This window comes from Monodelphis domestica, chromosome 6 (genome assembly GCF_027887165.1).
Source record: "Monodelphis domestica isolate mMonDom1 chromosome 6, mMonDom1.pri, whole genome shotgun sequence".
Lineage (NCBI taxonomy): Eukaryota > Metazoa > Chordata > Mammalia > Didelphimorphia > Didelphidae > Monodelphis > Monodelphis domestica.
Window position 1 is genome coordinate 19,761,921 of NC_077232.1, and position 10,890 is coordinate 19,772,810.

The window sequence follows — 10,890 nt, forward strand, 5'->3', positions numbered from 1 at the left end:
CCAGCTTTTCCCCTGGGGCTGACAGTTAATTCATGCATCTGTACATACACATATATCCATGTATGTATATAGTGCATTCCTCATGATTGTTCTCCATGAACAGTCCGGGCAGGCATTGTCTTTGTTCTCTCTCAGGTCTTCCCTTTGATCATCTCTTCTGCCTCAGTAACCACATCCCATACCTCTTTCATCACTGACTGGTATTCTCCCTCCTTTTAATCAAATTTTTTCCAGTTATCTGAAGGGAGGCACAAGATAGACTGTGGGAATTCCCAGCTCCCATGTTACCTGTATGATCTTGGAGGAGACAATTTTCCCTTTCTGAGCCTCAGTTTATCCTCTCTGCAAAATGATCTCTCAGGCCCTTAGAAAGAAAGTTGTTAACCTGGAGCCATGAACTTTAAACACACACACATATCTTTATTTCAATATATTTGGTTTCTTTTGTAATTTTGTATCTTTTCTACATTTCAAAACATTCTCCAGAGGTGGCCAGGCTGTATAATGGTTAGAGAGCCAGGGTTTAATTTTTTTTTTCTATCTGAGGAGTCTATAGGGTTCACCAGACTGCCCAAGGAGCCTGTGAAATAAAAAAAAAGATTAAAAACTCTCGCCTTGGGTCATCTCAAAGTTTATTCTAGCTCTCATCATACATAACTATAACATCTTTTCTTTTCTTTTTTTTTTAAACCCTTCCCTTCCCTCTTGGAGTCAATACTGTGTATTGGCTCCAAGGCAGAAGAGTGGTAAGGGCTAGGCAATGGGGGTCAAGTGACTTGTCCAGGGTCACCCAGCTGGGAAGTGTCTGAGGCCAGATTTGAACCTTGGACCTCCCATCTCTAGGGCTGGCTCTCAATCCACTGAGCCACCCAGCTGCCCCCCTTTTCTTTTTTTTTTTAACCCTTACCTTCTGTCTTAGAAGCAATACCATGTATTAGTTCTAAGGCAGAAAAGCCATAAGGGTCAGTCAGGCAGTGGGGGGTAAGGGTCTTGCCCAGAGTCACACATATAGAAAGTGTTCGAGTTCAGATTTGAACCCAGGACCTCCTATCTCCAGGCTTAGCTTTTTATCTACTGAACTGCCCCCTATAGCATCTTTTCTTTGGTATCTCACTAAAACTGGGTGGAAAACTCTTGATTCTGGTCATAGAGTTTCACCTCTATAATCAAATTCAATTTGCTCAGTACCTGTTATGGACCAAGTACTATGGGAGGCCTTGGATAGGTAAAGGCAAAGCTGAAACAATGCTTGCCCTCTGGAAGCTTTCATTCTACTTACTGTGGGGATAGAAGGTACACACGAGTAAGTAAATCCAAATGCTATTCAAAGTTATAAAAAAAATCTCAAGGAGAGAATGTCATGACTCGGGAAATCAGTGAAGGCACCAGAGCTGAAGGAAGCAAGGGAGGCTATGAGTCAGAAGGGAAACAAAAGGAAACCAGTTAGGGGAAGAGTCGGAGATATGGAATAATATATTGCATACAGGAAATTGCTACCAACCTTGTTTGGAACAGAAAGCCAATGAGGCAGGCTTCTATAAATAAGTCTGGAAAGGTAGGTGGGAGCCAGATCTTAGAGGGCTTTAAATACCTGTCTGAGGAGTTGTTCTTTTGTCTTAGAGGCCATCGACAGCCATTGATTTCTGAGTAGGAGGGTGATGTGAGCAGGTCTGTGTTTAGAGAGTATGAATTTATAGGATGGATTTGGTGAGAGAAGAAACTGGAAGCAGAGAGACTATGAGGGGAAAAGTCATCCTTATGGTATAGTGAAAAGAGCAATGGGATTGAGGTCCAACATCTGATAATAATACTATTCTAACATCCCAAGACTCTCAATATAATTCCTCACAACTTACCAGGTGTCTAACCTTGTCCCTTAGGCTCTGTTCCTTCACCTATCAAATGAGGGTAAAAAATGTAATATTGGCTACTTTAGAGGGTGGTTGGAAGGTAACTAATGTATTTGAACAGGAGTAAATTTACTATCCCAATCCTCCTGGACCACTATTTTCAGGGAATCAGTGAAGCTCTTCCCAGAGAATCTAAATTAAATAGGAGAGGGTGCCTCCCTTTTAATAAAGAAGGGTTTCCCCTTTGGATGGGTACTAGAGCCAGTAGCTTCAAGGTTGGGAAAAGCTTTAATCTTATCCAGATGAGTTAAATTTGATTGCCTAATTTGGTCATCTTTAACCCATTTCCTAAGGAAAGTTACTAGATTTTGTAATGCCCTCTTTCCTAAAGGGAAAAGCTTAGAAAGGGTTTTAGAAATAGTATTTCTAGAGAAACCAAAAATGAAACTTTTATATATGCTTTAGAATTATTCTTCTTAACTTCTCCTCGTTCTGCTGCTTGAGCACTGAAAGAGACCCTAATAAACATTTTTATTTCCTTCTTTTCGCTTCCAATCTCTTCCCAAACTCTTGTCATTCTTTTCTCTGAAACACCTTCCCTTTTCACTGTCTCCTTCCAACTAATTAAGCCCCTACTCCTTTCCCCTATGTTGGGCTCAATCAATTTGACTGAGTCTGGCTCCAGCTTCTCAGTCCAATGGGAAGAAAACCACCACCTCAGCCCCTTTGATGGCTTCATCCTCCAATTTGAAATCTTCTGACTTCTTCTTCCACTTCGCATTCCATGAGAGTTCCCAGAGGTCCTTCCTTCTCCAGTCTTTGTGAGCTTCTTGCCCCTCTTCTGCCTACCTAGACAGTAGTTCCCATCACCTTCTTAAGCTGCTTCTTTTACTATTAAGCTTTCACATTAAGCTACCTCCTGCTAGCTTTTTTGGATAGGGAATAGGGGCTGGACCTTGCTCTGCTTAGATTTAAGATGAAGAAAATCCCCCAGCAATGCCGGTCAGTCATTTATAATAGTCTTAGAATAGGGGGTTTTAGCCTTTTTGTGTGTGTCTTGGATCAAGCCTTTGGAAATCTGTTGAAGCCTGTGGAATAAGGATTTTGAATTCATAAGATAAGACACATAGAATTACAGAGGTGACTACTTATAATGAAATAGTTATTGAAATATTTAAAACATGGAAGCAGCTGGATGGCCTAGAGACTGGAGGTCCTGGGTTCAAATTTGACCTCAGACATTTCTCAGCTGTGTGACTCTCTGGGCAAGTCACTTCCCCCCCTCCCCCCATTGCCTAGCTCTTACCACTCTTCTGCCTTAGAACCAATACCTAGTATTGATTCTAAGATGGAAGGTAAGGGTTTAAATATATATATATATATATATATATATATATATATATATATATATAGATAGATAGATAGATAGATATAGATATATATTTAAAACACATTCCCTAGCCCCACTTTAGAAGATGTCTGAAACACCCAGAGAAATTAAGTAAATTGCCCATAATCAGGCAGTTAGTATGTGTCTTTGGGAGATTTGAATGCAAGTCTAAGTTCCAAGGCCAGCTTTTGATCTACTTAAACCACAGGGCCTTCCCTTCTTGTTCTCAGAATTGAATTTAGCTTAGTTCTTCTTTAAGGGAGACTTCAAACCATCAGGTTTTTGTTTATTGTTTGTTTGATTACTGTTGGGGAGGCAGCTTCCTGGTACTTCTAAACCTCACCCACCTGAAAATCCTTCTGTATTAGCAGGTGGGAGGAAGGAAAAGGAAAGCAACTCCCAGAATTCTCCTCTTAGGACAAGGTTTCAGCACGGAACTTCTCAGGGAGGGCAGGGACAGTCTTGGCTGCTGACTTCCCTCTCCCACTTGCTCTATTGAGTGAAATGCATTGGAGGGCCCCTAGGGAGAAATCTCTTGATGCTAGGCAGGTTCCGGGATGAGTGAGGGGTCGTTGTTCCCTGGATACACCCTAAAGCTCCAATCCAACAAGCTTTATGGAGCCCCTACGGTGTTCCACCACGAAACCTCGACCTGCCCTCCTAGAGCTTACATTCTACCTGGGTGCCTATAAACAGGTAATTGCAAATGTTGCAGTTGGGAAGGAAGAAGGGCTCCCTAACGACCAGCGGATGAGAACTCGTTTTCCTGGAGAAGGTGGCCCCTGAGCTGAGCCTGAAGGAAACTGGGGGCCCCCAGGAGATGAAATGAGGCAGGAGCAAGATTCCAGGCAAAGTGGGGCTGCTTATTGCCAAGGCCTCGAAGAAAGGAGGTAGAATACCGAGTTGTGAGGGCAGCGAAGGAGGCTAGTCTGTCTTGAAAATACAAATATGTGAAGGTGAGTAATATCTTGGTAGGTGTTTTCTATATAACCCCGGAAACTTCTCTATATGTTCATAGACATCTGAGCAGTCCACTGACACATATTTATGATTTTTAAATGCAGGGTGATGTATCTTGAAATAGATGTATATAATTCTATAAGTATACTATCAGGGAGTTATCCGGCTGGCTGGAGGCTCCATTTATAAGCCGAGGTTACTCGCAACGTTAACTCTTGTTATTTTATAAATAGAACTTTCAAGTTGGCAAGACGCTTTCCATACATTAGGTCATCTGATTCAGGTCGAAATGCTCGATCAAGGTTAAAATTGGGGGCTCAAAAGAATTTGGGCCATCGGTCCTCCTTCTAAGAGTTGGCACCTGTGCGTGGGCAGAGGAAGGGTCCGAGTGGTTGCGACGTTCCGCCTCAGACCGGTCCTCAGTGAAAAGAGTTCGGCTGTTTGTTTGTTTGTTTGTTTTTGTTTGTTTGTTTTTTTTACTGGCGACTCCTAGGGGAAGGGGTAGTAGATGAGTAGCGTCACCCGGCTGCCGTCGGCGGTCTGGAGGTGTTTGTTAGCCAGCCTGGGGCTCCATTCGCTGTTCCTAGCCCAGGAGTCCGCCCAGCTTTCGCCCTGCGTCAGGACTTGGTGTCGGGACTGAACTGTGGGAATTGATCATTGGGAGGGTGCAGGCCTGGCTCTCTGCATCCCCCCCCCTCCCTCCCCGCCCGCCCCTTCCACCTTTCTCTCCTCTCCTTTTCGCTTTTGTCTTCCTCAGTCGCCCTGCCTGCTTGTATCCAGCCTTCGCCTTCTCCACGAGCCTCATCTTCTGTCTCCCCAATCCCCAGCGGCGCCCTTCCTCGCCATGATGCTCCCAGGGACCAGCCAGTTAGCCCTTTTGATCCCCTGCCACCCTTGCTGCACTCCCCGCATCGGTCCCACAGTCTCTGCCCCCTCCCTGCCTCCCTCCCGGCCCGCCCCCTGTGTCTCCCAGCCCTGCTCTGACGTGGGAGGGGGGGGGGCTGGGGGCTGGATGACTCACAGTGTTATGAGGCAGCTTCACAACACACAGCCACATTCACCCACAGACAGAGCCTGAGCAGGAGAGACCCCCGCCCCCATCCCCGGCCCCCAGCGCTCCCGATCCGGCCCCCCACCGGCGTGCCCCGGGCCCAGGCCCTTGGGGACCCACATCCCCTTCCTGATCGAAGGCGGAAAAAAAAAAACAAAAACATTTTTCAGAGGAAGAGAGAAGAGTGAGAGACTCATAGGCACACGGAGATCTCGGGAGCAGAGCTCAAGGTGAGGGGGCAGCTCCAACCCGATTTTTGTTTCTTTGCAAATGTCCTGCTCTGCGGCGCTTTGATCTTCTCGGCCAATGCATTATTCATCCAGCCGCCCTTTGTCCTCCCGCTGCTCTCCCTCCCTGCCTCCCTCCCGCGCCCCTTCATTCTCCTCCGCTGCTTCCCTCTCCTCCGCGTAGGGCATCTCGCAAGCCCTGTCCAGCTCCGCAGCTTCCCCTGGCGCCCCCCTCCCCAACTTCGACTGCTGGGGTGATCGGCGACGTTTATTGTTCGGCGGCCGAGATTGTTGGCCAGCTGGGGAGGAAACCCCCTCCAGCCCCCGGCCTCCCAGAGCCAGTGGACAGCACTCCGAGCGGTGGGGGGCGGGGGGGGTCGCTGATACCTCTAGGCTGACGAGAGGCTCCATTGTGCGCTCTGTACCCCCCCCCCGCCCCCCGCTTTTTCTTTCTTTCTTTTTTTTCCAATAAGGCACGGGATTAGCATCTGGTCCTAGAGCGCTTCTGTAAGGCTACCGGGGTGGTTGGGTTTCTTCTCTGCTCCCCTCCCTCCCTTTCTCCCCACCTCCTCCAGTCCAGCCCCATCTCATATTAGGGCAGAAAATCCTCTTCCCACCGCTTGGCTTGCTCTCTTGTTGTTGTTTCCAACCTGCTTCCTAGCTGTTATTTGAGAGGGGGAATAGATGCAGCCTCTCCATCCCTATTCTTGTCACTTTTTCCATTATCCTCTGATGTTTAGCGTTGTCTCCACCTTGCTTGGGGGCGGGGGTAGCGAAAGGACTGACTCTAGGAGAAGGTCCCGGCCACTTAGCCCCTTGCGGGTTTGGGATCTTCTAGATCAGGAAAACACTTGGCAGGAGGGAGGAAATCAAGGAGATGAAGGATAAGCTGAAGGGCCATCAAATAAAAGGGACTGAAGGCTAAGGCCAATTTTACTTTTATGGAGTACAATGTCACCCTGAATACAACAGAGGATGTGCCTACCTGGATCACATATAGTGAGAGAAGAGCCTCAAATGGAGCCAGTTGGAAAGTCTGGCTCCTTGTAGGGAAAATAGAAATCGTTAGGAGGTAATTGAAGGAGGAGGTGGTATTTGGTGCTAGAGATGGGTGGGAGGTGCTTTTCCCAGGTAAAGGGAATCCTCTTCTGCTTTGGCTTCATCTGAGGCATGGAGCCTTTTCTCTATATCAAAGACCTACCTGTATCCCTCCAAGCAACTTGTACCTCCTAGACTGGCCTTCTGAAATGGGCCCAGAAGGGACCAGAGACACCATAGCACAGTTTGTCTACTGATGAGAACAGCTGAAGAACATATTTTGCTCTATTTTCTATTATTCACCAATGTGGAGCTGGAGTTTCAGTGGAAGCCAGTTTTCATCTTCAGAATTCCTCATTAAACCACTTCTTCATCCTAATAGTTTACTTCTTCCCTTTCCCACAATGCCATTTGCTTGTCCCTGTTTCAGTGCTTCGGAGAGCTGTCATTTTGTTGGTATTCCATCTACCAGTGTACTTTGAGACCCCTCTGCAATCTAGTAGCTGGTCTTTAATAAGAGTCTCTGTGGCCAAAAATACCATTCTCCTGTGGTCAGTTTGATCATGTGCTTCTTGAACATTGACACGACAAAGAGTCACAAGTCTCTCACTGGGGACATCCTCAAAGCCTTTCCAATTTGGTAGGACCTGCCAAAGCTTGTACTCTGGTGACATGGCCATGGAGGCTCCAGGATGCCCTCCAGACTGAGATGAGCCATGGAAGGAGGACTTTAGATGGAAGTGGTCCAGCTTCACAACTTTTAAAAAGATGAGACCCTCTCCTTTGTACAAAACTTCAGCTGTCCTCTATCAAACAACCCTTCCTAGGACAGGAGACCTGTATCCAGCAACTTCTTATGGAAGGCTTTATTGACCCTCCCCAGCTTTCTGTGCATGAGCTCCACCCATGAGTGTATGTGTGAGAGTGGGGTGAGGACAGGGAAGAGGTGCTCCCCAACAGAGAAGGGGAAAGAAAATCTTTTCCGATTTCTGGGTTCTTGATGGATATCAGCCAGTTGAGACAAGAAGAATAGTATTTGGAATCAAATGCTTCAGAAAGAGAAATCACAAGGCATGCCTTAACCTCCTTCACCAAGGATGCAGGGCTAGGCAAGGGGACTGCTAGCTGTGCTGAATCCCCAGAGGTATTAAGCCTTGTTACCAATGAGCCAGTGAGCTTCAAAGTTCCTCCTAGTGGTGAAAGAAGGGCTTAAAAATATGAAACCGTAGAAAAGGAGGAAAGCTGTGTGTTTGCATTTGTCTGCACGTGCACACACACACACACACACACACACACACACACACATTCACTCCTCTCCCGGGCTTGGCATCCTCTCTACCCTCACACAGAAATGGTGTTGGTTGGTTGTGGGGAATATTGTGATTTTAAGAGGGGAGGATGGGAACTGAGAAAGAAATGGAAGTATCCCAACTTTTAAAAAGGCCCAAGTCTGCTCCTGGACACAGCAATAATCTAGAGCAAACAAATGAATGGACAGCCAAGAAGCCACTTGCAAATGATAGAGCTCCTAGACATCCTTCATCTTCTTGTAGAAAGATCAGGGGAAAATAACGGAGGCTACTGTTCCCCTCCCTATCCCCACCCCAAATACTGACTGACCCTCTTACTCATGTCAGGAGACTGGGAAACTGCTGCTGGGCTTGCCAGAGCAGAATTAGAGTCAAGGGGATGGGGAAAAACTTTCCTGGAGGCAGGAGAGACAGCAGGAGAGGACAAATGGTAGCCAGGAAACCAGTGCCAAAGGGAGAGGTTCTTAACTGCCTCTGCTCTCCTTAGGCACTCCTTCCCTTCTTCCCAGGTGATCTCCATTTCTATCTGGTTCTCGTCTGGGGGGGCCCTGGTTGGGCAGCCCCCCCACATTTCTCCTGTCCTGAAACACGGCTCTAGCCAACCTGCTTCGCTGCTTCACCTGCGATCGTCTGTGTGGGGGCTGCACGGCGCCAGCCCCCCCAGCTCGGCAGGGCATTGCCCTCCAGCCCGTCATGCCCAGTTGCGAGCCTGGCCCAGGCCCTGCCTGCCTCCCCACCAAGACCTTCCGCAGCTACCTGCCTCGGTGTCATCGGACATATAGCTGTGTTCACTGCCGGGCACACCTGGCCAAGCATGACGAACTCATCTCCAAGGTACGCTGAGCAGTACCCAAATTTCTCTCCTCCCCTACAGGAAAGGAGCTTTTCCCCAGCCAGGACCCCACCTATATAAACATCACCGGGAGTGAGCCAAACAGCCCTGATCAATATTCCTCTCTCATTTGTGGTTCTGAGGGGGAACAGGTGGTGGGGCCATTGGGTCCCCGGTGGTCATTCTCTATCCTGTGTCTCCACAGTCCTTCCAGGGGAGCCATGGCCGGGCCTACCTGTTTAACTCTGTGTGAGTCTCCCTCTTTCCTTGCTTTTATTCCCTGTGGAACAAGGGGCTTCCGGTCAAGTCCTCCCTAGCAATCAGAGGGAAGCAAACAGGTGTCGCAACTCCCTAATTTAGCTGTGGGACAAAAGTCCCTCTTTGTACCCTCATAGCCTGGCCTGTGGTCCTCCTAGGACCCTAGCCCCTGGGGAGGGCTGAGGTGCTAAAGATGCATCACTGGAGAAAGTAGGCCCCAGGGATCAACGGGGGTGGGATTCAAAGGCAGGAATTTCTGGATTTCTGGGGCTAGATCCCTCTAGAGAAAATCCCTGTTGGGTTGGTCAAGGGGCTGACCTGAGTAACAGACCCCCTCTGTGTGGCTGTGCTGGACCCTCCTGTTTCCTGAGACAGGGTCAACGTGGGTTGTGGGCCAGCTGAACAGCGCCTCCTGCTCACTGGCCTCCACTCTGTGGCTGACATCTTCTGTGAGAGCTGCAAAACCACCCTGGGCTGGAAATATGTGAGTATTCTGGAACAGGACACCTTCTCCCTGAGGTGAGCCATCCATCTCGTCCAGACTGGCCAGGGCTCCCATTGCCCTCCCACCCATTGTCCTGGGTAGTCCAGGAAGTGCCTGCTGCCACAGGGCTGGAGGTGCAGGGAAGGGGCGATGTGGTGTTACTGGGGCACGGAGGGAAGGCTGGATCTTCCTCCATTCACTCCTTCCTACTCTACCAGGAGCAAGCTTTTGAGACAAGCCAGAAGTACAAGGAGGGGAAGTACATCATTGAAATGTCGCACATGGTGAAGGACAACGGCTGGGACTGAGGGGCTCAGGCAGGATGCCCCGTCCGCATGCCCCACACCCTGCCCCCGTACCTTGCCCCTGGCCTCAACATGCTGTCCATCCTAGCACCAGTACTGTCCCGCCCCGGCCCCCTGGGGAAAACCTGGCTCTGTCTAGCCCCTCCACCCCACCATATCCATACAGAGTTCCCCTTTGGAACTGGGGTCTGGGCTGGTCTGGGGTATCCTGGGGGGATGCTCAAGGGACAGGAGTAATGGATGGCAATGGGGAGGTAGAAAAATTGGGGTGACGGTTCTGGCTCCAGAGTCACAGAATTCATATCCTTCTGTCCTTGGGGTGTTTAGAAGTTGGGAACTGGCAGGGTAGAACCCCTCCTTCCAGGAGGTAGGGGAACAGATATGGCACATCCTCCTTATACTTGGGCAAAGAACTCTGCCACTGAGGCAATGCAGAGTCTGGCCACTAGGCAAGTTGTAGGAGATGGCCTCAGTGGCTGGAGGAAGTCTGTCCTCCGGCTCTGGGAGCTAAAGGCTTCCGAATGTGATTGAAGCAGGGAGGCCTCCCTGGAGGCAGAGAAGACCTCAATCCCAAGTCCTTGGAAGAGGCAGAAGGATCACTGGGATTTCCATTTCACTTGGCACTTGTTAGTTTACCTTGGCACTAATGAGGCACTTTTGCATATATAATCTTTGCCATTGGGTTGGGTAGGGGAGGCTGCCCCGTGACTTCCCTCCCTAGCTGGCTTTGTCACCAGGGGGCTTCGGTCCTTGGGGCCACTAAGGCTCCAGCCATTGCTTCCTGGGACTCAGGCAACTGGGAACGAGGTGGGAAATCAGTGCCACAGGCCGGACTTTCCTGTGGCTGCCACCAGCGCACGAAACTTTTGTATTAAAAAGTGTTTGAGTCTATTTTTAATAAAAATGGGAAAAAGCAACTGAGTGCCCTGGTCTGCCCTCTCTTCCACTGTGTAGCCTCCCGGTCAGAGGCAGGCTCCTTGTCTAGAGGGGCAAGCGCTTATGAGCAGTCATTACCCCTCATCTCCAGCAGGGGGCAGAAGAGCTCCTCTGCCAATAGGGGACTCCTCTTGGGCCTTTACTGGCCGGAGGGATTTGTGACTTTCTGCACCTAGGTACGCCCGACTGGGATCTGATGAGAATCCTCCTTGATTCCAGTTGATCCTCGGGATCTTAACATATATATAT

General features: G+C 49.0%; 1 protein-coding gene and 1 long non-coding RNA gene across 2 annotated transcripts; one reads left to right on the plus strand and one right to left on the minus strand.

The window, feature by feature from the left end:
* Positions 1-2,119: 2,119 nt before the first annotated feature.
* Positions 2,120-4,734, minus strand: LOC130454978 (uncharacterized). The gene is made up of 2 exons (XR_008912724.1): positions 3,588-4,734; positions 2,120-2,938 (listed from the first exon to the last, which is right to left on the minus strand). It is a non-coding gene; the product is annotated as an uncharacterized LOC130454978 (long non-coding RNA).
* A 223-nt stretch (positions 4,735-4,957) lies between these two features.
* Positions 4,958-10,622, plus strand: YPEL4 (yippee like 4). Its single transcript, XM_007497484.3, has 5 exons — positions 4,958-5,481; positions 8,336-8,660; positions 8,864-8,907; positions 9,292-9,400; positions 9,619-10,622. Exons 2-5 carry the CDS (start codon positions 8,520-8,522, stop codon positions 9,706-9,708), a joined length of 384 nt encoding a protein of 127 aa, XP_007497546.1. The 5' UTR covers positions 4,958-5,481; positions 8,336-8,519; the 3' UTR covers positions 9,709-10,622.
* The last annotated feature ends 268 nt before the right edge of the window (positions 10,623-10,890 follow it).